The sequence below is a fragment of the Leucoraja erinacea genome, chromosome 3 (assembly GCF_028641065.1).
Source record: "Leucoraja erinacea ecotype New England chromosome 3, Leri_hhj_1, whole genome shotgun sequence".
NCBI lineage: Eukaryota > Metazoa > Chordata > Chondrichthyes > Rajiformes > Rajidae > Leucoraja > Leucoraja erinaceus.
Genome location: NC_073379.1, coordinates 41,836,317 through 41,862,619, shown reverse-complemented (window position 1 = coordinate 41,862,619; position 26,303 = coordinate 41,836,317). Strand labels below are relative to the sequence as shown.

The window sequence follows — 26,303 nt, the reverse complement described above, 5'->3', positions numbered from 1 at the left end:
ATTTGACCTCACATTTTCCAAGACTAAATTCCATCCACCATTGCTCCACAAAATTTACCAGCTGATCAATATCTATAAATTAAAATTATCCCCTTCAACATTAGCAACATCACCACTTTCCATATCATCTACAATAGTGGATGTTATTGTAAAGTAGTTTTAATAAGCTTATACAGGAATTTGGTGATGGCTCATTTGGAGAACTGTGGAATGTTGGGCTCTGCATGTAAAGAAGGTTGCAATTGTTTTGTAGTCTTGCAGCATAGATTCACTAGCTTCACACCTAGGATGAAGTAGTTGCTAAAGTAACCAAGATTAGCTTGTACATTTTTAATAGGATGACAAATAATCTATTTTGAAAGAAATTGACAGGGAAATGCAGAAAAGCTATTTGCTCACATTGGTGAGTTTAGAACCAGGGCACACAGTCACAGTGGTCAGCCATTTAGAATGAGCTGATGAGAGCTCTGGCTGAATATATTCAAGTTGGAGACCTTGAATATGTTTTTTGGACGTGGAGAGAATCGGAGGATAGGAGGCCTCAGGAAAAAAAGGTGAGGCATATAATCAGTCAAGCCCTTATTGAAGGCAATGTAAGTAGGGAGACCGTTGAATTTTCTCTTGATTCTGAATCTTATGCTGAACCATCTATCTATACATAACTAAAACTCTGATCTTGTGCTCTTCCAGTTTGCGCGGTTTCCTATTTGCGCAAAAAAGGTACACGATAGCGCTACGATTTCTTGTTAGGGTATCACCGTTCTCCTGTGCTGCGAGTGCACTAAGGTTTGTTCCAATCAGTAGTATGTTGTAAAAATTAGCGAGGTTTAAAAATCTTAAACGCGCATGCGCAGATTCTCCTGCCAGTCAGCGCCGCGCAGATTAGTCACTTCTCCTGTCACTCCCCGGGACGGTCCGCCCCTTCCTGCGCCATCGCGTCTTTACTGGAGCTGTGGGACACTGCGGGTGGCCGACGGAGGTCTCCAACTGGACACAGTTTTCAGAGGGATTGGAAGCAGTCCAGCCCGGCTTGGGCCGGCGCGAAATCGGAGATGTCGCCGATATTGCCAAACGCAACGCCCTACAGCTCCAGCCCTTTCCCTTCTGGTCCCCCCCTCGCTGGCTCCTGCTCCCCCTTCCCCTGATACCCCCCCCTCCTCCCCCCCCCCCCCCCCCCCCCCGTCCCTCCCCTCCTTCCCCCCCACCGGAACCCCCCCCCCCCCTGGGCCGAGCTGAGAATCCGCATCGACGGCTGATATTCCTCCGGGGCATGCAAGAAGGGAGAGGAGCGGCAACATCGAGATCCTGGGGAGGTAGAGTGGGGAAGGAGAGGGGATAGAGGGAGAAGATGGGAGGTGGGTAAGGGAGAGGAGGGAGTGAGTGACTGAGGATAGGGGAAAGGAGAGGTGAGGGAGGGATCAAGGGAGGGCAGGAGGAGAGGGAAAAGAAGAGGTAAGGTGGGGAGGAGGGGGAATAGAGGTAGAGAAGTGGAGGAGGTAGGGAGTGGGGAATAGAGGGACGTGAGAGCAGTGGGGGAGGTGAGGAAGGATAGGTGAGGAGTGTGGGATAGAGAGGTAGGAGGGGGGGAGTGGCAGGGTAGGAGAAAGGGGAGGGAGAGAGATGAGGGAGGGATTTGGGGAGGGGAGGGGAATGAAGAGTGAGGGTGAAGAGGAGGGGGAGAGAGTGCGGGGAAATGAGCTGCGCCTGTGCAGTAGGGGGCTATGGGTGAGTGGTGGAATATTGCGTTGGGGGACCAAGCCTCCTGTGTGACAGGGACCCAAAGGGTCCCACTTAGTCTAGTAATCCAATTGAAAACCTGACCAGTCACAAGGGACTAAATGGCTGTAGCTGCTTTGTATTTCTGGAATGGTAACATGCTTAGACCAGTTAACCTGAATGCCCTGTGTCTGTACCCGTAGTACTCCTTGTAATATTCCTGTCTATAGGGTTAATTCTCTTTTACTTTAAAAGTACTGCCTTTTCCATTTCTTGTTTTTCTCTGCACGATGCATCATGAAGAACAGGAGATTGTCAGGATTTGGTTTCACATCCTCCCAGAAAGTGGCACATTAAAGAAAGATGTCAACATCCATTGAAGCCCTGATGTATCAAACTATATATTAGGGCAGGATGCAAATTTGCACCTTCTAATAATGAGTGTTTTGGCCTGTGGGGGTGAGTGGTATTGTTATCTCCCCTGTGTAATAACAAATGTCAGATAAAACTCAAAACGATTTTTTAAATGTGGTGTTTAAGAAGGAACTGCAGATGCTGTAAAATCGAAGGTAGACCAAAATGCTGGAGAAACTCAGCGGGCGAGGCAGCATCTATTGAGCGAAGGAAATAGGCAACGTTTCGGGTCGAGACACTTCTTCAGACTGAAGAAGGAAATTGGCAACATTTAGGGTCAGACTGAAGAAGGGTCTTGACCCGAAACTTTGCCTATTTCCTTCACTCCATAGATGCTGCCTCACCCGCTGAGTTTCTCCAGCATTTTTGTCTAACTTTTAGATGTGGTGTCGATTTTATATAGACAAAACTATTTGTTCTTCAAATGGAGGATTTTCACCAGGCACATCTTCTACTTGCAGTGCTACAATCTCTGGTATTTTCACACGGGTATTCTCTCCGAGCCCATCTGGAATAAAATTGAAGAATACAGTATTTTATTCTCATTGCTAAGGTAAGATATGACAACCCCCCCCCCCCCCACCCCCCAAGTGAAAAAGCAATATAGGCATTGAAGTCATGGTTACCAGGCAGTATTTTAAATATTTCATGAGGTACACAGCTCATCACTGCTTCTTATCAGCTTTATTCTACATAGTTTTTCTATAATCCTGATATAATTTCTAAGGAACATTTATACTTTGCTTGCAAATATGTCTTTAGAATGAAATAACCATATAACAATCACAGCACGGAAACAGGCCATCTCGGCCCTACAAGTCCGTGCCGAACAACTTTTTTTCCCCTTAGTCCCACCTGCCTGCACTCGTACCATAACCCTCCATTCCCTTCTCATCCATATGCCTATCCAATTTATTTTTAAATGATACCAATGAACCTGCCTCCACCACTTCCACTGGAAGCTCATTCCACACCACTACCACTCTCTGAGTAAAGAAGTTCCCTCTCATATTACCCCTAAACTTCTGTCCCTTAATTCTGAAGTCATGTCCTCTTGTTTGAATCTTCCCCATTCTCAAAGGGAAAAGCTTGTCCACATCAACTCTGTCTATCCCTCTCATCATTTTAAAGACCTCTATCAAATCCCCCCTTAACCTTCTGCGCTCCAGAGAATAAAGACCTAACTTATTCAACCTATCTCTGTAACTTAGTTGTTGAAACCCAGGCAACATTCTAGTAAATCTCCTCTGTACTCTCTCTATTTTGTTGACATCCTTCCTATAATTGGCGACCAAAATTGTACACCATACTCCAGATTTGGTCTCACCAATGCCTTGTACAATTTTAACATTACATCCCAGCTTCTATACTCAATGCTCTGATTTATAAAGGCTAGCATACAAAAAGCTTTCTTTACCACCCTATCTATATGAGATTCCACTTTCAAGGAACTATGCACGGTTATACCCAGATCCCTCTGTTCAACTGTATTCTTCAATTCCCTACCATTTACCATGTACGTCCTATTTTGATTTGTCCTGCCAAGGTGTAGCACCTCACATTTATCAGCATTAAACTCCATCTGCCATCTTTCAGCCCATTTTTCCAAATGGCCTAAATCACTCTGTAGACTTTGGAAATCCTCTTCATTATCCACAACACCCCCTATCTTGGTATCATCTGCATACTTACTAATCCAATTTACCACACCTTCATCCAGATCATTGATGTACATGACAAACAACAAAGGACCCAACACAGATCCCTGAGGCACCCCACTAGTCACCTGCCTCCAACCCGATAAACAGCCATCCACCATTACCCTCTGGCTTCTCCCATTCAGCCACTGTTGAATCCATCTTGCTATTCCTGCATTTATACCCAACAGTTGAACCTTCTTAACCAACCTTCCATGAGGAACCTTGTCAAAGGCCTTACGAAAGTCCATATAGACAACATCCACTGCTTTACCCTCGTCAATTTCCCTAGTAACCTCTTCAAAAAATTCAAGAAGATTAGTCAAACATGACCTTCCAGGCACAAATCCATGTTGACTGTTCCTAATCAATAACGTGTTGCCGCTAAATTGAGTGTTTAATAAAGTGGACCCAATCCTTCGCACGAGGCTATGTAATGCATAATTGGTCATGTTGAGTACCTGTTAAAGTAGCAGCCAGATCCCCAGTTGGGGAAAGGTTTACACTTTCCTGCAGTGGGGCAAGCTTCTCTCTTTCAAGACTCAATTCTGCTACTTTGTCTGTGGCTTCTTCTTCTTCTTCTTGCAAAAGGATTGGCTGTAGAACAGGTTCAGGCTCAGGCTTCGACTCGGGCTCGGGCTTGGGCTCCAGCTCAGGCACAGGCTCAGGTTCCTTGGGAAGTTTACTGCTTGTTCCACTAGCTTTTGCCTTTCTTCCTCTTTTTGTCTTTGATTTCTCCCTGTGCATCAATGTAATTATAAAATACTTTTATGTTTCATCCTGTTGCTGGTGAAACCAATATATTATAAACTATGCACAGACAATGGCATTTTTCTGTAAAAGCAAACTTAAAGAAAGATTTGTTGACAATAATTAGAATATTTGATTGGAAGAGAGAGTGTGGTACAGTGGTAGAGCAGGTAGTGCTGCGATCTCATAGCTCTGGCAACCTGACCTCCGGTACTGTCAGTTTGGACTTTGCCAATTCTCCCTGAATCTGTGGGTTTTGTCAGGGTGCCATAGTTTCTTCTCACATCCCCAGAATATGCTGGTCGGTGGGAAAACTGGGAAGGGGAGGGGATGGAGAGAGAGGGAAAGCAAGGGCTACTTGAAGTTAGAGAAGTTAATTGCTCTGAGAGCCGGCATACTCAATGGATCAAATGGCTTCCTTCTCTGCATTTTGAATAAGAGGGCAGAGGAACATGTGGTACTTGTACTGTTTTATGGGTGGCTTTCAACAGTGAAGTTCTATTGTGTCTGAGGTCATAACCCCTCTGCAAAGGCTTCTGGATTCAGAGAGAAAAGCAGAATGTTTGAGGTTTAGAGACAGATTCAGGTAAATGATGCTAGGATCTCGCTAGAGTCAGTGAGTGTTTGGAAATAGGATTGTGCTGGGACTGAGCAAAGAGGCATTCAGATGCTTGACGATAAAGGGGATGGAGTCCTGAGGATATATTCAGTGAAGATCATGGTGCATGTGAACACTGAAAACAAAAACATAAAGGAGGATCTACGTGGAGGATGATGGATGTCTCAAATGGATTTAATTCATTGAATAGTACTTAAGTATTATCATGAAATCATCAATAGTACTTAAATTGTGTTGCACTCAACAAGGTTGAGGTACACGGTGGAATTTATTTGCTTATTTATGCTAGAATTGTGAGGTTAGGTGTGGAGTAATATCATGTTAAGTAAGAATTCCATGAAAATAGCATCTGAGTTCAATGCAAGCACCAAACTCCAAAGAAACCTGCCAAAATTCTGAATAAAAGGTGAACATGATGACTACTGTTTCTAAACTTGAGTGCCCTGGAGAGGAAAAGACTACAAAAAGTAATAAACACTGCCCAGTCCATCATCGGCTCTGGACCCCCCCCCCCTTTCCATCGAGGGGATCTATCGCAGTCACTGCCTCAAAGGCTGGCAGTATCATCAAGGACCAACACCACCCTGGTCACACACTCATCTCCCCACTACCAGGTTCAGGAATAGCTACTTCCCCACAGCCATCAGGCTATTAAACTTGGCTCGGACAAAACTCTGAACATTAATAGCCCATTATCTGTTATTTGCACTTTATCAGTTTATTTATTCATGTGTGTATATATTTATATGATGGTAGGTATATGGACACACTGATCTGTTTTGTAGTCAATGCCTACTATGTTCTGTTGTGCTGAAGCAAAGCAAGAATTTCATTGTCCTATCAGGGACACATGACAATAAACTCACTTGAACTTGAACCTTTAAGCAGATATAACTTAATCAGAATATATAATTGTGATACATTTAATTGAAACTAACATTAATAAGGAACAGTTCTTTTGTTTCCTTGTTTTATTAGAATTTAGCAAAATTTAATATTTTCATTTGCTGGGAAAAACTCCACTAAACATATGTATCAACTTTCAGTATCCATAAGATCCAACTAATTGGAAAAACTCAAACTATTTTAAGTGTTACTTTAATCACTGTACAAACTAAACTTGTTTCAGGCATTTCTTGCCAAACAGATTTTCTTCCACCCAATTGCAAACATCTATATATATTTTTTTTTGTTTGTCCTATTTCAATAATTTATACATTCATCCTTTTCCACCACTATCATGTTAAGGCCCTGTCCCACTTTCCCGAGTTACTCACAAACTCTCCCGAGTTTTCCTCTTGATTCAAACTTGGGGAATGTCGGGTAATGCCAGTAGTGAGCCCGTAGGAGTCTGTAGATGTTTCGTAGCGGCTCGTAATGCTAACTGTAGGAACTCGGGGCATCGGATAAGTTGGGACGGTTTTTTCGCCATGTTGAAAAATGTCCACAAGTAAAAAAAAATAGTCCGGAGTACCTACGAATGGCTATTACCATAATTCTCCGAGTTCGAATCAAGGGGAAAACTCGGGAGTTTTCGTGAGTAACTCGGGAAAGTGGGACAGGGCCTTCACTTATCAACTCATCCCATTAGCAAATCCGTAGGAAAGAACTGCAGCTGCTTGTTTAAATCGAGATGGACACAGATAGATGCTGGAGTATCTCAGTGGGACAGGCAGCATCTCTGGAGAGAAGGAATGGGTGACGTTTCATGTCGAGACCCTTCTCCCCTAACATCAGTCTGAAGTGGGCAGCACAGAGATAAAATGTAGTCGGAGACAGTAAGATTGGTGGGGGGGGGGGGGGGGGGGGGGGATGGAGGATGGAGAGAGAGGGAAAGCAAGGGCTACTTGAAGTTAGTGAAGTCGATGTTCATATCACCATAGCTGCCCAAGCAAAATATGAGGTGTTGTTCCTCCAATTAGTGCTGGGCCTCACTCTGACAATGGAGGAGGCCCAGGACAGAAAGGTCAGTGCAGAACTCCTGGACTTCATCAACTTCACCATCAATTTTCATCCTGCACTCAAATTTACGTGGACCATCTCCAACACCTCCCTCCCCTTTCTTGATCTCACAATCTCCATTACAAGAAATAGGCTGTTGACATCCATTACAAGCCCACTGACTCCCACAACTATGTCAACTACACTTATTAGCACCCTGCTTCCTGCAAAGACTCTATTCCCCCTACTCCCAATTGTTCTTTCTATGCCGCATCTGCGCCCAAGATGAGGTGTTCCATACTAGAACATCTGAGATTTCCTCATTCTTTAGGGAACGGGGGTTTCCCTCTCCCATCATAGGTGAGGCCCTCACTGATGTCTCCATGGTACCCTGCAGCTCCACCCTTGTTCCCCCTTCCCTTAGTTGCAACAGGGTCCCCCTAATCCTCGCCTTCCACCTCATCAGCCGTCGTTCACAATACATAATTCTCCAAAATTGCCGCCACCTCCAATGGCACCCCACCACTAGCCACATATTCCCATCTCCACCCCTTTCCACCTTCCGCAGAGACTGTTCCCTCCGCAACTCCCTGGTTAACTCATCCCTTCCCACCCAAACCACCCCCTCCCCAGGTACCTTCCCCTGCAACTGTAGATGATACAATACCTCCTCCCTCGACTCTGTCAGGGACTCAGACAGTCCATTCCGGTTTAGCTGAGGTTCCATTGTTCAAGATGTGGGCTCTTGTACATCGGCGAGACCAAACGCAGACTGGGTGATCATTTCGCGTAAAACAGCTCAGCCCGCATGAACCAACCTGATCTCCTGGTTGCTGGACACTTCAATTCTCCTTACCATTCATACACAGACCTTTCTGCCCTCGGTGTCCTCCATTGTCAGAGTGAGGCCCAGCACAAATTGGAGGAACAACACTTCATATTTCGCTTGGGCAGCTTACACCCCAGTGGTATGAGCATTGATTTCTCTAGCTTCAAGTAGCCCTTGCTTTCCCTCTCTTTCCATGCCCTCCCCCTTCCCAGTTCTCCCACCAGTCTTACTGTCTCCGACCACATTTTATCTCTGTACCGCCCACTCCCCTGACATCGGTCCGAAGAAGGACCTCGACCCGAAACTCCAGAGATGCTGCCTGTCCCGCTGAGTTACTCCAGCATTTTGTGTCTATCTTCCATTAGCAAATCCAATTGGTCAATAGATTTATAACCATTTTGAAAATGGCGTGCATCATTCCAAATGCAAAATGAATGAAAGTGTAGATTCTACTTGCGCGACTAGTATTCCCAGTCAAAGTTTTATTGTTTAATCAAAAATAAAAAACTGATATTTCATGTGGTCCTTGGAGTTGTGTTCCCCCCCCCCCCCCCAGTACCCCCCCCCCCCCCCCCCCCCCCCCCCCCAGTATTTACTGGTTTATTATTGCACAAACTATGGCTCAATTCAATTTAACTAATTATTGATCTAAAAAGAATCCATGGGAAGAATATGTCACAAGACATGACCATACAAGATAATATATGTTCAGAATTTAGGAATGGGGCAGTGCAATTATTTCACGGATTGGTGGTGCTGAAACAAGTTACAGAGGTAGGTGAGGGCAAGCCCTTTCAGGATCTTATAAACGTACATAAGAATATTAAATTTAAAGTGTTAGTTAACTGAGAGCCCATGTAAGTTAGCAATGTGAAAGCCCATGTAAGTCACGTTAGTGCAAATTGTGACACGGGTAACAGAGTTTTGAACAATCTAAACTTTATGCAAGGAAAAAAGTAGGAAGGTGGTGATTGTTTTGGTTGAGGAAGGATCACAGTTAAGTGATGTTGTAAAGGTAGAAATAGTTTTGTTATTTGGTTGGCTGCTCATTCCTGCGTGTAATGTGATACCATCCATGGGTCAGATGAGACTCCTACGTTGTAAATAGTCCGGTTCTATTTCAGAAAATTACTAGGGCGAAGGATGAAATAAGATTCCAGGAATTATATTGAAAGAACAAATTGATCGTCACTTCAGATTTTCTCAATATTTATTTTGAGGACATTTCTGTGGATCTAGGAATGAATCTCAGGCAAGGAGTGTGACAATTTTGATGCAGTGGAGAAATCTAGAGAGGTAATAGGAGCTGGCACTGTATTTTCAGAAGATATTAACAAGCATGTTGACAAGAATAGGAAAGGGCGCAAAATCTTCACAGGTCACAGCTGAATACATACAAATGGAACAGGATAGGTTTAGTTATACATATTGGATGTTGAGGAGAGTTGTTGGAAGTAAATAGTGTGATTATCAGTAACAAAGATTGTGCAGAGTTGAGAGGACAAGGAGGGATGGATCACCTTTGTCACAGTGACTTAGGAAGTTATTGATATTTGATAAGACCTGTTTCAGTAACATACCAGAGGCAGAATCCTGATCCAATGACTTTAAACGGGTGATTTTATAAAAATTAGGTGCAGATTTGGGAGCCAACAGGAGTTTCAAGGACCTCGAGGAACAAGATGTTAAAAACGGAGCTGGAGTTTGTGAGGATAGAGGGGTCAACGTTTTTTCAAAGGGTGTGATGAGATAAAGAAGGAAGGCACTTGAGGAGAGCTAACGGCTAAAAGTATCAGATTAGATGGCAGCCAAGAGGAAAGTTGGATGATCAGTAGTTTAGTGGGTATCGGGTTGGGGGAATCAGACGGGTTACCTGGACAAGATCAACTAGGAGAAGACGCTGGGTGAAAGGACGAACACTGAAGAAATATAAATCAACATAAACTTTCAACAGCTATGCCTGAAGAAAGATTTAACATTTTTGTAAACCAAGTATCTCTGAGAGAGGTTATTCAGCAAGTTTCTAATTTTGCTTATATAAATTACATATATTCAAACCATGACTAGATTGCAAGTGTGTTCTTTCAAAGGAATACGAGGCAGAAATTCTGTTATGTAAACCAAATATGTGATGTACTTTCGTGAAATGTATTTTTAATTTAGTTTAGAGGTACAGCGTAGAAATTACCACTTCAGCCCACTGAGTCCGTGCCGACCTGCGATCCCCGTTCAATAGCACTATCTTACACTTTAGGGACAATTTACAGTTTTTACCGAAGCCAATTAACCTACACACCTGTACATCTTTGGAGTGTGGGAGGAAACTGGAGCACCCGGGGAAAACCCACGTGATGACAGGGAAAACCTAAAAAAACTCCATACAGGCAGCAATCGTACTCAGGATCGAACTCGGGCCTCTAGCGCTGTAAGGCAGCAGCAACTCTACCGCTGCGCCACCATTCAATGACAATCTTGATCGGCAAAAATCTTTATCCCCTGACCTGTTGTTTGTGGCCAGATGAACAGATAAAACATGGGTACTTTGATGTTACAAAAACAGATTTTCTTGCGTTCCCCCCCCCCCCCACTTTATGGAGAAGGGTATTTTCATACGGCCTGAAATTTAAAAATATATTGCTTGCCATTATATTATATCAAGGGGAAGAAATGCTGTTAAATGAACAAGCAGCATTGGAACCAATATTACTGTAATTCCATTGACAGTATATTAATCTATAAATCCCACCCATGTCAAGTTGGGACCAGGTTTGGTCTTGAATCCACATTGGTTATGAATTGTCTGAGAGTTATTTCACTTGAATTCTTTACAGACAACAGAGAGTCCAGACTTCCATCCCAATAACATTTGGTCTGGGTGTAAATCATTAATCCTCTCTCTGTTATCATTAAACATCTTACTTAAACACCCACTGTGAGCTTTTCTGCTCCTGTGCTTCCAGCTTTCTTTTCCTGAGTTGTTCACGGTCTCTCAAACGGTATGGAAAGTCTCCTAGTGACAGAACAAATAAAATTTCACGCACTGTAAGTGTTCTTATTAACATAATCTCTGATTTAATATGCTCTACTTTTCTCAAGTATATTCTTACATTTCAAGTATTGAAACTGATGGAGAAAGAAATTATTCTAGGCTATTGTGTTTTCACGCTAGCTTAGCTGTGTTAACCTAATAATCTACCCTCCCCTAAGAAACCCCAGATTTATGCTTGATTTTATACTTACAGTTTTCTTGTTTATCTTTTGCAAATTAAGATCATTATTGATTACATGCAGCTATGAGATTTTGTTTTCTAAATGCCACTTCATTGTAATTTATTATTATGATACCTCTATTATGTGCTTGAAGGAAAGGCGCATGTGACCAGAATGTTCAATTGCAAAGAACAAGGAGAATGTCTATCACCTGCTAATGGGGATGAATAGAAAAATAACATGGGTTTTATAAAAGATATGTAGGTATTCGAGTCTCTCATTGATGTGCCTATCTAGTGGTCTACGGTTCATTTTTAAAATGTTCAGTGAAAATGAATCTGATATTGATTATCATTACGAGACTTCATCTTTCTATAAGAAATTAACTTAAAAAGAATGTTGTAATATTATGATGCATTTTGCAAATCAGAATCGATTGAGTCAAGATTAAGAGTGTTTATTTGTCAAATACATTGGATAAGAATTGGAACATTGAAATCCTTATTTGCTGCAGCTTCAGAGGCACACTAGATCCAATGACAAAATTAATAGTAGGTAGAAACAAAGTTCATAGTTGTTAGGTACAGAGGTAGGATTATGGTTAGGATTATGCAAGGTGATTAGAGAGCCTGATGATTAATGGGGTAACGTTTTTTTTTAACCCTGGAAATAAATGTTCTATGTACCTTCTTCCCAATGGTAGCAGCATGAAGATAGTGTGGCTAGGCTCCTGTGGGTGTTTGATGACATTAACTGCCTTCCTCAGGCTGCTCTTATGAGGTTAGGAAGAAATTGAGGAAGATCACGAGTTTAAAGAGCAAAAATGTCTGCTACTTAATAATTGTAAGCATGGTAAAAATTATAAATGCAATGTAAGAGCACAAAACAAAGGAATAGTTGACACAAAATAATATTGAGAAGAATAACATAGTGGGATGGACTTACAGGGCATGAAACTGTGGAATACCAGAGGACAGGAGTAAGCCATTTGTCCCAATTAGTTTGCATCAGCTTTCACAATGAGCAATTCAGTCAGTCTCACTACATTCTTGTTTTAATCTACAACTGTCTTTCTTCTTAATGTAGTAAACATTAAAAAAACATCCATCTATATGTTTGAAACATAAAATGGTTCATGCATTCCACATGTATGGAATTAATTACTTTGTAAATTTTATGCATGTGCAGTTGAGCAGTCAACACAAAATTCAAAATTGCATTTGTGTTGTAGCTTTGACCATGCTGATGCATTTTGCAGAAACTTAAGTATGTGACTTAAAACTGCATGAAGAGACACAAGGGTGAGTGAACAGAAACTTGGTTAAAGAGGAAGGTTGTAAGCAGCATTTAAAATTAAGAAGTGATTTATGGTCAAGTTTTAAAGCTTAGCAGATGAAGTCACAGGCATCATTGGATCTAGTGATTAAAAATGGAGACTCACAAGAAGCCAGATCTTGGGATCGCAGTGAAGGGTGTGCCAGCAACAAGGTTGGGTGTGAGGATAAGATTGAGATGTTGCAAAGGTCTCATGATTGCGGAAGGGGAAAGAATCTGAAGCTGTGCCAGTCGAAACATTTCTTGTGAAGCTTGAAGAAATACAGAAGAAAAATAAATTGCTAAGTAAAAGTTTCTACTTCACAAAATAACTATCAAAGTTTCAATAACTTTACTGCAGTTACTTGTTGCGTTCACATTCAAGGCATTTTAAATATCATACACATCATAAATAATAGTTTTAAATGGGAAAATATGGTTAAACTTTCCTCAGCAAGCGTATCTGAATAGTTCTTGAGAATATATTCTGGCATTGTCCATCGAGCTCACGTAGAAACTGAAGAAGCACAGCTAGTTTAGAGTGCAAATGTATGTGCCACTTGATGGTATGGAGCCATTAAAACAGTAAAAGTTGCAAACACTCTGCAAGCCAGGCAACAGCAGTGCAAAGATGTTTAATGTTTCAGGTTGAGATTATTCTGATCTGAAAGGTTACCTTGGTTTCTCTTTCCACATACTGTATGCTGCCTGACCTGCTGTATGCTTCCCTCCCTTTCTGTTTTTACTTCAAATTTCCAGTATCTGAAGTGTTTGATTTTCAAGTGCTAAAATGCAGCATGGATATATTGTTGTGCCATTTTTACATACTCTCTCAAACTTTACAAGATATTGAAATCCCCATTCCACCATCAGAATAATTTGTCATTTTCATTGATGTAAGGATCAGTCTTGTTTTTAGATGATTGCAGCTCAATGAGTTTCACACAACCGTAAAATATAATTCTACCGTAACAGTGCCAATTTTATATTAACTAATACCAATAATATTTATGTAATAGCATACACATTTCGCTAAAGCAGTCCACATTACACACCAAATCATAACTATCAGTTGAAACCAACTAAACTGTAACTCATCAGAAGCTTCAGAACTGTGAAATATCAGTTTGTAATGTCAGACCTTGCTACAGGTATTATTAGCAGGCATCTTATTCATTTGTTGACATTCTTGCACGTATTCGCAACTTGATGCATAAGATTAAAAAATAAATTAAAATTGAGAAATATTCAACCAAAGAAACTATAGACCAATTGAAATTTATGCAGGTGTAACATCTATTGTTACTGACTGTGATTAACAAGAATGTTACCTGGAATCTCCTGATCCTTGGTATTCTGGGTACTCTCTCTTGTGTCCATTGTCTCCGCACTGCTGGGAAAAATGTATCTGTTTGAGCTTGTGAAGTGGAAGTTTGAACAAGGTAGTTATGTTCTTATTTTAAAATTTTGATTAGGCGGTTTCAGTGTCAACACCCACTCGGGCATCGTTATCTTATGTGTACAAGGGATCTGGCAGAATCAAATAACAATTTTTTCAGTCACATGATGATTGAATAGTTCCCCAAAATGAACAAATGAAAATGAATATGAGGGAAATGCCCAGCCAAAACCAAATGGATGAATAGATTTCCCAAAATACTATAATGCACGACTACTTATTGTAGCTCTTAGTTAAATTTGCACATTAAGAAGTAGACTTAAGAGCTTTCTTATCAAGTTTAAACGTTGTCGGACTTTGGTTATTGGTTTGCTTAACTATTCTATTATACTTTATATAATTCCTTTTTCCTTTGACAATTCACAATTAAATATTACAAAACAAAATACATTTTACTAATAGCTGCATTTTACAGCACCAACGTAGATTCCTAATGTTAAAGCAATGCTAAGATTATAACCTGCAGCTACTTATTCGCAACTACTTAATTTAACTAGCTATCTTGCTTGCAATCCAATACAAAGTACTTAACAGTCATCACATTATTTTCATTTATCTTCAATGGCTATTACCACCAATTAAGGTGAACGAAAATAATAAGACATAAAAGGAACACTTTCATGTAAGTAACACTTTTTATGGTCTCTGAATACCCCAAAATGTTTAAACACCCAATTAGCACATGGTCTATTCATTGTTTTAATATACTCATAAGGCTGGATTCAGGATCGTTATTTAATATGACAAAGAATGGAACATCAGCAAAAAGTCCAGTAAAAATGTGTATTTTATGGACCATTAAGAGTCATATTAAACAGCTATATTTGGTGTAAATCACTTCAGTAGCGAAAAGTTTGAAAACATACATATCAGATGAGAAAATCTTAAACTCAGAACTATTTGTCACACTTTGTTACAGTACAGTTTTTTCAGCAGTGTTATTTGCATCTAGATGGTTCATTTAGAGTACAGATGGGAGCCCAAACGGCAATGTTTTAGGAAGCATTGAAACAAATTCATGAAGTGATAACAATTTCAATTCCTAAATATATATGATCAATATGTTTAATTTGAATATCCTGTCGAATTATTTACTGTCCTGATCTGCACAGCAGGGCACCTCTCAGAAAACCGGGCAGACAATGATGCAATGGTTGAATAACAATCAGAATTCTTCACAATTGTTTAATTCTTCATATGCATGGCTAAATAGTTGGCGGCGCGACTCACCCCATGCAGCCTGTCTGTCTTTTTTTTTATTTTTTGTCTAGTTAAACGTAGTGTTGGTGTTTTTTTAATACTGGCTTTAAATGTGTATATAGGTGAGGGGAAACTGTTTAAAATCTCTTCCCTGTCCGGGAGACCCGACCTTTTCCCTGTCGGGTCTCCGTTATCGTTGGGGCCCAGCACCGTGGAGCGGCCTCCAACCTGAGTGACCCGGGGGCTCGGGAGACTGTGGAGCTGTGGACTCGCCATTGTGGGGCTGGCCGGCCTCGGAGTGTGGGGAGCGGTGGTGACTCTCTGCTGCGACTCGACTCCTGGGGCTCGGAGGCTCCAGCAACGCAACAGCAGGTCCGGTGGACTGGGACATCGGGAGCTCGCGGGTCCGCGGGGAGGGACCGCTTCCCGGAGCTCCCGCAACGCGACTTCTCCAGCCCGTGTTGGAACGACCCAGAGCGGGGCTGTACATCGCCCGGCGCGGTTTCATGGCCGTGGGACATTCCAGCGCCTGCCGGGGGCTCCAACATTGTGACTTTTAGACCGGGAGCGAGGCCGTAAATCGCCCGGCACGACCTAAAATGGCCGTGGGACTTATCATCGCCCGCCTGGGGCTTGGACATCGGGAGAGAAATGGAGAACAGGGGAGAGAAAAGACTTTGCCTTCCATCACAGTGGGTTCACTGTGATGGATGTTTGTGTGAATTAAATTGTGTGTGTGTATGTCTGTAGGAAATTGTCTTTGTTTGTATGGCTGTGGAAACGGAATTTCGTTTGAGCCTCACTAAGGCTCAAATGACAATAAATGGTATTGTATTGTAAATTCAAAGCTAGATACAAATACAAATAACTGAATGCCATTGGCCTCGCTGCTCTTTACAAAGACAAACTGTGTGCATTGATAGCAGGACTCAGTTCAAGATAGACAGATGTATAAGTGGAGGGTGTTTGTGTGTTCCTGCTTAATGGGGATGTCCCATGCATGCCAGGAATCTTTACCTGTTTTTTTTCCTCTGTTCATGCAGGATGACAAATCAGATGACATGTTTTATCTCTCTTACTGCGCAATCCAATCTCACAGCCACATATTCACCCATAGTCCACAGCAGCATCCCATTGCTCCTAGAAGCTGATGAGGTAGCATTCATCAACAATCTGCTCATGAATGGCGTTCCTTTGCTTCATGAGAAAAGCTGTCTGCTTACTTGTGGCATCTTAATCCTATTGGCGTCCGCGGCCTTCGCCTTGCTGCCCCAGCACACGACAGCGAAGAAGATGGCACTGACGACCATCGATTGGTAGAATGCCTGCAGCACCTTACTGCAGATGTTGAAGGAGCGAAGCCTTCTCAAAAACTACAGACTGCTCTGTCCCTTCTTGTACAGGGCCTCGGCGTTCTTGGACCAGTTTACTGTCCAGGTACACTCCAACGTATTTGTACTCCCTGGTAAACTGCACATCCACACCATTGATGGAGACAGGGGTGTTCCTCTCCTCCTAAAGTCCACCAGTAATTCCTTAGTCTTGTTGGTGTGGAATTGCAGGTGAATCAGCTACAACTCTGGATTCTGCTTCCCTCCCCTCACTGACGCAGCCCACAATTGCAGAGTCATCTGAAAACTTCTGCAGGTGGCAGGAGTCCGAGTTATATCTCAAGTCCGAGGTGATTTTATGCTTAAATCATGATACTTCCAAAATTATCCCATGTCAAAGGAACAGAATTAGGCCATTCTGCCCACTGACTCAACTATATATATTAATGATTTTGATGAAGGGATTACAAATAACATGAGGAAATTTGCAATAAGACAACTTGCTAACCAGGTCTTCCAAAGTCTCTTAGCATCAGCCTGGCTTCTCTGCATCTTTGGCAGACATGCAGGTGAATTGAAGAGCTCACTCCCTTTCCCCTGCAGCCACGGTCAACCCTTGCTACCATCATGTACATGGTTGCTATTTACATTGCTGGAGAATATGCCTCTGTGATCAAATGTGTGTTTGTCTGATAAATTGTCATGTGAAGCAGCTCAGGCTTCACTTTAATTTGTTACTGGAGGTGAAAGCATCCCATTGCTTAACAATATTTTTAGCCAATCCAGCGATTTTACAGAGGAAATATCTGTGAACATTAACAGTTTATCAAGAACCCATTCAGTACAACAATAGGCCGTGAAGTCCAATTTTCAGGTACTTGCCTTTTTCACAGTTGCAGATTAATGCTTCAATTCAGCTGCGCCCCCATATTCTCTATATTATGTCATTCTAATATAGTGGTTATATTTTAAAAAAAGATGAATTTTTATGAGTAAAGGTATATTCTTCTTTATCCGTTTAAGACTTAAACCCAAGGTGACATCGTAGACAGTGCTGAGGATTGTTGATTTTTGGATGAAGCATTAAACAGAGGCCCAAAAGCATCTTCAAAAATGTTGAAATCGAGTAGAGGACATCTTGCCAAACAGATTGCCAATATCACAAAGAAAACAAAAATTATTGATCTGAAATAGAAATGTATGGGCTGGAAATATTCAGGCAGCATCTGTGGAAAGAGAAAATACAAAGTTGAAATGTTAACTGTTTTTCCCTCACTGATGGATAGCTTCTTGACCTAATGAGTATTTCCAGCATTTTCTAATTTTATTTTTAATACCACAAAGAGTCAGTATCATTACTGTTTGTGGGTACCTGCTATGCACAAATTGGTTTCTGCATTTTTCGACATGAAAACACCCCACAATAAAGTACTTTGGCATGTACTGGGGCAATGGCACAGCTGTAGAGTTGCTGCCTTTCAGCGCCAGAGACCCGGGTTCAAGCCTGACAACGAGTGCTTTCAGTATGGAGTTTGTACGTTCTCCCCGTGACCTGCGTGGGTGCTCTGGTTTCCTCTCATACTCCATGTGGGTTAACAGGCTTTGGTAAAATTGTAAGTTGTCCCTAGTGTGCGCAGGATAGTATTAGTCTGTGGGATCGCTGCTTGGTGCAGACTCGGTGGGCCGAAGGGCCTGTTTCTGCGCTGCATTTCTAAATGTCCTGAGATTGCTTAAGGTGCTATGTAAATCCATGCTATTTTCTTCTTTTTTCTTTCCAAATTGTTTAGCCTTAATATACAAGAGCCAATGCTCCTCATCTTACTTCCATTTTAGGATGGAATATTTTTAATTTTCACCTTCATTATTGGTGCTCTTATTGTGAATTGATCTTTGGTCCTTTGGCGTAAAACTATGAAACATAGAAACATAGAAAATAGGTGCAGGAGTAGGCCATTCGAGCCTGCACCGCCATTCAATATGATCATGGCTGATCATCCAACTCGGTATCCCATACCTGCCTTCTCTCCATACCGCCTGATCGCTTTAGCCACAAGAGCCACATCTAATTCCCTCTTAAATATAGCCAATGAACTGGCCTCAACTACCTTCTGTGGCAGAGAGTTCCAGAGATTCACCACTCTCTGTGTGAAAAATGGTTTTCTCATCTCGGTCCTAAAGGATTTCCCCTCTATCCTTAAGCTGTGACCCCCTTGTCCTGGACTTCCCCAACATCGGGAACAATCTTCCTGCATCTAACCTGTCCAACTCCTTAGACATGTTTACGCCAAGGCTTTTTTTCCAGAGGTTTGTTCAGAAAGTCAGTAGACTGCATTTTGCTTAACTTGCTTGAGGCTACTCTCCAGAAGCAATTTGTACCATGTTTCTAACTGGCGATCCTTGAAAAGAATGACAAGACTGTCTTCCTTCAGCAATTCAATATTTAGCTCTGTATGTAAGCTGGTTGTTTTGTGGACAGGTTTCTAGAGAATTGAATTTGTATGAGGACAGTAGAAGAAAAAAGAATACCTAGAATTTGAAGATAGAGAAAATTCAGACGTCAGAACCTGCCACACCTTCATCCTTATCTCCCAAAATGCAGGCATGACTAATCAAAATATACTCATCAGGGGGGAAACTGAACTTTTTGCTATTTTAAGATAATCTGTTTAATGGCTATAGTTTTAATATTTTCTTCAAGATCGCCCTGGAATTTTTCTTACCCAATATGAGCATTCTCAATACTAGAATATTGTGCAGGAGGCTCTTGTCATGCAGGGATCTGTTAGGCAGTTTCTGCTATCAAATTCTACACATGCATGTACATTTTAGGGGCCCTTATTCCCAGAACCTGTGTAATTTGGATTATCCATTGCAGATGTTCTGCCCTGCTGTAGTAATGTGCCTTGACCACAACCTGAAAATATTATGTGGGAGTGGCGGCGCCTAATGGCATCGGCTAGACTACAGTCGTCTGTCTTTTTTAAATTTTTGGCTTGTTAAATGTATGTCTTTGAGTTAGTTTTTATTATTTTTTTTAGCTGTGTATATGGGTGGGGGGGCTGTGGGGGAAACCATTTAAATCTCTTCCCAGTGCGGGGACCCGACTATTCCCTGTCGGGTCTCGTATGTCGTTGGGCGTAACGTCGTGGAGCCGGTGGCGACCTCCGGCCGGGACTAACCCGAGGGCTCCAGTTACGGAGCCTGCGGAACTGACATCGCGGAGCTGGCCAACTTCGATGCGGGAAGAGCTGTGGTGGCGTGCGGCTGCGACCCGACTTTTGGAGTTCGGAGGCACCGGCCGCAGACCCAGTGGACGGGAACATCGGGAGCTTGCAGGTCCCTGTTGGGAGACCGCTTTTCCGAGCTCCGCCACTTCTCCCGCTGAAATCGCGGGTTTAAGGACATGGAGCCGGGGCCTAACATCACCTGGCGTGGCTTAAACGGCCTCAGGACTTACCATCGCCCGCTGGGGGCTTTGACATCGGAGCCCCAGTTCGCCTCGACACTGCAGTTGGACTGCTGAACCGCGGGAGAAGGAACAAAGGGAAGAGATAAAGACTTGCCTTCCATCACAGTGAGGAGATGTTGGAGACTCACTGTGATGGATGTTTATGTAAACTGTGTTAAGTGTGGGTCTTGGATTGTTTTGTAATGTAAAAAAAACTGTAGAAATGAAATTTCGTTCAAACCTAGGTTTGAATGACAATAAATAGCATTCTATTCTATTCTATTAACCTGTATGGCGTTTCTTGCCATAGAGGGAGTACAGAGAAGGTTCACCAGACTGATTCCTGGGATGTCAGGACTTTCATATGAAGAAAGACTGGATAGACTCGGCTTGTACTCGCTAGAATTTAGAAGATTGAGGGGTGATCTTATAGAATCTTATGTTTCTATGTTTCCCTCTCCTCACCCCTCTCCCTCTCCCACCCATCCCTCTCTCCCCCACCCCCCTTCACTCTCTACCCCACCCTCTGTCCCCTCTTCCACCACTCCCCCTACCCCTCCCACCACACTCTTCCCTCTCTCCCCCCCCCCCTCCCTCCCTCCTCCCCATCCCCCTCTCTCACCCCCTACCCTGCTCTCCTTTCCCTCCCAAATCTGACCTGTTTGCTCCAACTCCTCCAATCCCCTCCTTCCCCTCTTCTCAACCCCCCCCACCCACAAACGCTGTTGGGGAAACAGAATGGCACTTGGTCTATATATATATATATACCTTGGCACTTGGTCTAATATATATATATATAGACCAAGTATATATATATATATATATATTAGTATACACGTATATATATACACATATATATATATGTATGTATATTTATATATATATATATATATATATATATATATATATATATATTATATATATATAATATCCACCTGACATTCTCCAAGGCTATACATACATTCAATACTGTTTACACAAATTTCTCCCCCACCCGTGCCATTCATGTGGCCCACTGGCGTGGAATCCCACTTCCCTTATTTTGAGGGGCGTCTCCATCACACTCTGTCCCCCAATTCCAGCAGCAGAAGGACCCTAGACTGGTCCTCCCCCACCGACCATTGGCGTTGGCTACACCGCACTTCAGTGTGTCCCTCAGCATGTACTCCTGTAGTCTGCAGCATGCCAGTCGGCAACATTCCGGGACGGACATCTCGCTCCACTGCGTGGTCAACAACATTTTATTTTTAAATAGACTTTAGTCGAGAAATAAATACATACAATACATGATCCTTACAAAACTCCATCCGACATTTTCGGAGGCTATACATACATACAATACAGTTTCCCCAAATCACAAATTTATCCCCGCACCCTTGCCCCTCATGTGGCCCACTGGCATGGAATCCCTTCCCATATTTTGAGGGGCATCTCCACCACACCCTGCCCCCTATGTCCAGCTGCGGAAGGAACTTAGATGTGGTCCCCCACCGAGCCTTGGCTACACCGAGCTTCAGTGTGTCCCTCAGCACGTACGTCTGCAGCGTGCCAGTCAGCAACATTCCCAGACGGACATCTCCCTCCGCTGGGTGGTCAACAATGCTCTGGCAGACCAAAGAGCGTCTTTCACTGAGTTGATGACCTTCCAGCAGCATTCGATGTCCGTCTCTGAATGCGTCCCTGGGAACAGTCCGTAAATCAGAGTCCTCTGTGACGGAGCTGTTCGGAATAAACCGTGACGGGGACCCTTGCAGACCTCTCCAGACTCTCTTTGCGAATCCATACTGGTGGGCAACCGTCTCCTCTCCATAGCAGCCATCCCGAGGTTTACCCTCTGCCCCCACCTGTCTGTTGGTCCCACATTGGTTTCATCAGTCGCCACAGAACCTACAAGACTGGAGTGGAAGCGTCACCCTTGATCCTGGGGGTCTGCCTATAAAGTAGAACATATAAAACTTAAAATAAGTAAAATATTGTTTCCAGAATTACACTAAATTGGTTGTTGAGTCTCTGTACCTAAAAACACTCAAACTTATGTTTGATGAACTGGGGCAAGAGATTCAGGAGCTAAATTACCCACAAATACTAGTAGTACTTGGTTTTGAAACTTATCATGTCTGAAGGGAAAAAGTGAACCCTATAGGCAGATGAATGACAAGATACAACAAAAAATGGTGATCTAAAGGAGAGGTGGAATGCATGTAGCTGATCCAGCAACAAGTGGAATCATCAGCATAGTCAAGACTGTCCAAAAATCAAAACCCAAGGGTCCACCCCATTGCGAGCCAACAGAGGACATTTTAACCATCTCCTTTCTTCTCCCCACACCCCCCACCCTACATCAGTCTGAAGAAGGGTTTCGGACCGAAACGTTGCCTATTTCCTTTGCTCCATAGATGCTGCTGCACCCGCTGAGTTTCTCCATCATTTTTGTCTACCTTTGATTTTGCAGCATCTGCAGTTCCTTCTTAAACATTTTAACCAGGACAGAAAGGAAGTCAGGGGCCAGTAGAAGTCAACAAAAGGATCTCCCTCAACACCTTCCTCCCGGTTGCCAAAGTTGCAGAGTGGATTCTGTCCATGAAAAGCTATAGTGGAAAGGATGCTCACTGGTGGCAACTCCAAAACATATTACAGGAAGCAGTTTCAACTATCATACATAGCCCTGCTGTCCTAACAAATGCCTTTGGCTGTGAATCATGAGAGACATTGGACAACCCTTCTCAAATTTGGCTTCCTCAAAGAAATCCATCGCTGTTCTACGTCCATTGCATGATGAATCTATGAGGACACTACAGAATAAATTCCAATACACAGTGGTTTAAGCAAATCTATGTCATCTTTTCAACCCTAATTTATCTTGTGATTGCATTGCGTCTCTGATCCAATCTGCTTCCTACTGGAGTGGAACTAATCTGCAGGATGAATGGGAAGCTGTGTAAATTGTGGCACCTCCACTCTGGAATGAAAGTTGCTCAAACTTAAGTAATCTTATGCAGATGACACTTACTTACATGCATGTTCAGAGTCTGAGCTTCCAGCAATCATTAACCGGTTCATTGAAGCATAGAACAGAATGGGGCTTGTACAATGGGGCAGCGCAGTGGCGCCGCTGTAGAGCTGTAGTCTCACAACGGGTACTATCTGTGCAGAGTTTGTACCACCTCCCTGTGACCATGTGGGTTTTCTCCGTATGCTACGGTTTCCTCTCGCATACCAAAGGCGTGCAGGTTTGTAGGTTATTTGGCTTCAGTAAATTGCACTTGGCGTTAGGATGCCAAATTGGGAAAACATAGAACGAGTGTAGGGATGATCGATGGTCGGCGTGGACTCGGCGGGCCGAAAGGTGAGTCTCTACGCTGCATCTCCAAACTAAACTAAAGCTCTCTAAAATCAAAATCCTTTATTAATCCGTATCTCCTCATTCCCACAGCTAGATAATAAAACTTTGAATGTGGAATGTAGTTTGGGAGCCACCTCTCTGTGAAGACTGACATTGATGACAAAATTCACCACGACCTCCAGTCCAGTGCACCAGTGTAACCATTGGTTGTTTGAGAGAAAGCATTTTCAAAGATCAAGGTCTCAAGGTCACTAAGTTCATGATCTACAGGTAGTAGTGATCTTAGCCTCCCTGTATGGTTCAGGAACACAGACTACCTACAGCAAGCACCTTAAAGCATTGGAAAGATACTATCAAAGGCGTCTCCATTAAATCCCCCACAGCTATTGACAGGATCAGTAGACCATTACCACCATGCTCTCCCAGGCCAACATCCCTACTTCATATTAAACTAAGCGAGCTCTGATGAGAAGACTATGTTGTTTATATCCCCAACAACAGGCACATTGCTCTGAGGTCAAGACTGCAGGTGATTATCAGTTCACTGACACATACGAGAAATTTGATCCTACCTTAAACACAAGCAAAATAAAAGTTATCCACTGGACGAAATGTAACATTCTGACCAACCAATGTGAATGCCTCGATTGTGAACAGTAAAAGTGGAGAATATCATTCAAGAAGACACTGGGAACCTTGAGCTCTACATTGGGATCTTGTGTAGCCCACATAAAACAGTGGAGAAGTGCATCACCTGCCATGTTACCCATCCAGTTGTCCCAACTTCGGAAGAGTTGGCCAACACACAATTTCCTTATCGCCACCTATAAACTCGCAAAACTGGAGAGAAACCAAGTCATCTCTGACCCTGGCAGACTGCCGAAGCAAAATAATTCAAACCAAAAGGAGGAGAGGCTAAAATAATTGTTAGATTAAAATTAAAGCGGAAAAAAAATAGATATTATGCAATCATGAACAGCTGCAGATGAAGAAGAACTACAGTGTGAAGAATAGTCCTGGCCTGAAAAGTCATCTGTCCATTATCTCCAGAGATGCTGCCTGACCTGCTGAGTTCCCCCAGCATTCTGTAATTTGTTTAATCATCATGGGCTATTAGATTGGCAGAGGACTTCGAAACCTTGAAAAATTGCATTCATATAGCAACTTTTGCATTACTTTCAGGATGTCCCAAAAATGTTTTTACAGTTAATGATGTACTGTTAAATGGAGGAAACACAGTGTTCAATTTTCAAACAGCAAGGTCCTATTAACCAAGCAAAATGAAAGGAATAGATTGAAAGCATTAAACTACAGATTCTGGACATTTGAATTGAAACTGTGTTCTTGTCAGATGTGTCGCTCTGCGTACATCAACAGTCAAAATGTGATCAGAAATTGCTGAAAATACTCATTCAAATCAGGTAGACTGCATGAAATTAACTACTTTAGTTCTATCCACAAGGTCCTACAAGCTATTCAAGTCTTTAGCTAATTCTCCTTTGAATGTTATGATCGGATCCGTTTCAACAGCTCTTTAAGGAACTGCAAAAATGAAGTTCTTCGCATCTTGCTTTGGTTCTTTTGTGAATTACTTTAAATCTATGTCCTCTGGTTATTGATTCTCACCACTTCAAAGAAAGCCTTTCATAATTTTGAACCATTATTATTATATGAGCCTTAATTGTTCTCTTCTGTAAGCGGACTGCAGGTGGGCCGCAGCTGTTAAGCCAGCGCTGCCATCTTTGTAGGCTATGGACCTAGCGCAAGTAAATGGGAATAATGTAGATAGGTACAACAGACAGCATAGACGTGATAGAACCACAGGGCTTGTTTCTATATGACTATGACACATTTAGGACATGCCTGTTTTATTTTAAAAGTAACTTGAAAAGGTAAGGAGGGGATTTGTTTGGCAGATGAGTGGAGTAAATGACAAAGGCAACAGGTGAAAACCAAAAAAAAGTTTCAGAAAAGGAGAGAAGAGAAACAAATGTAAAGCCAGAGGAAGGGATATGGATGGAATGGAAAAGGGGAGATACTAGAGGAATGGGTGAATGTATCATGTATTGTGCCATCTATACATGAATGAAAAAGTAATATATTGTTATTGTAATGATGTGACACAAACACACATTAAGGTACAGCGCATGTTTATTAAATCACTTACAGCGTGTCACGTTTTAAATGGAAGTTGTTTCTGACCTGCAGGCAGTGAACGAACTTGTGGCTGCAATAGTTGCTGGGACACAGGCAGGGGAGCACGGGTTTGGCGAGACATCAGTCGTTGGGCTGGAGAGCCTAGTATGGGATTCCGTGCAATATTCCTTAGGTTGAGCAAGTCCAGGTACACGTCTGATTTGGCAAGGTAGGACCACTCCTTTAGTTGTTTTTGCACGCCGAACGGCATGTGCGGCGAGTCCGTTGGACTGAGGGAACTCGGGGCTGCTGGTAACATGTTGAAAGTCCCATTGTTTCGCAAAGTTTTTGAAGGCTTGACTGGTGAACTGTCTGCCGTTGTCGGACTGGATATGTGCAGGGGAGCCGTGCATGGAGAGTTGCCATTGCAGCTTCTCGATAACTGCCTCAGAAGAAATGGTTTGGAGTAAGTCACACAGCTCTCTAAACTTTCTGAGCAACACCACTGGGTCATCAATTGTTTCAGCAGGTACTTGGACCTGACTGGTGTCACCCAAAACAGCAGGCGCAAAAGTGAAGTTGTCAGCACGATTCATTGCCTCAGGTCCAGCCAGGTTGAGCAAAACAGATGCACACACATCAGGCTGGTCATTACGATGAACGATGCGAGCATAATGAGTGTAGTCACGTTCGAAAAGACGCCAGCGTTCAGCAATCTCTGAATCAAAGATCAGAGGGCTCGGACGGCGACACAAATTTGCCATAATGGAGATAATAAGGACACAAAATAATCAAAAGAAAATAAAACCCGATAAACATGACGAAGTGGGCAAGATTCACTTCTGACACCATGTAATGATGTGACACGAACACACATTAAGATACAACACATGTTT

At 42.6% G+C, this 26,303-nt stretch overlaps 1 protein-coding gene and 1 long non-coding RNA gene across 3 annotated transcripts in view; one reads left to right on the top strand and one right to left on the bottom strand.

The window, feature by feature from the left end:
• Positions 1-26,303, top strand: part of LOC129695528 (uncharacterized) — a 59,350-nt gene that overhangs the window by 21,201 nt on the left and 11,846 nt on the right. The window contains exon 2 of the long non-coding RNA XR_008723176.1: positions 2,592-2,683. This is a non-coding gene — a long non-coding RNA (uncharacterized LOC129695528). The remainder of the gene's footprint in view (positions 1-2,591; positions 2,684-26,303) is intronic.
• Positions 1,247-14,279, bottom strand: LOC129695527 (hemogen-like). 2 transcript variants are annotated; one of them, XM_055632532.1, is made up of 4 exons: positions 13,822-14,279; positions 10,886-10,976; positions 4,289-4,566; positions 1,247-2,638 (listed from the first exon to the last, which is right to left on the bottom strand). In XM_055632532.1, the coding sequence occupies exons 1-4, from the start codon at positions 13,868-13,870 to the stop codon at positions 2,526-2,528; spliced, it is 531 nt and encodes a 176-aa protein (XP_055488507.1). In that variant the 5' UTR covers positions 13,871-14,279; the 3' UTR covers positions 1,247-2,525. The 2 variants fall into 2 exon arrangements, with proteins under 2 accessions (XP_055488507.1, XP_055488508.1); XM_055632533.1 differs by having other exon boundaries at positions 2,436-2,638; positions 10,898-10,976; positions 13,822-14,245.

What these genes read in the sequence shown, in the direction of transcription:
- LOC129695527 (XM_055632532.1), bottom strand. Translation starts at nt 13,870, where the DNA reads ATGGACACAAGAGAGAGTACCCAGAATACCAAGGATCAGGAGATTCCA. An exon ending in CAAGGATCAGGAGATTCCAG is followed by an intron (nt 10,977 to 13,821) that starts GTAACATTCTTG and finishes TTCTGTCACTAG; the next exon opens with GAGACTTTCCATACCGTTTG. An exon ending in TCTGGCTGCTACTTTAACAG is followed by an intron (nt 2,639 to 4,288) that starts GTACTCAACATG and finishes ATTTTATTCCAG; the next exon opens with ATGGGCTCGGAGAGAATACC.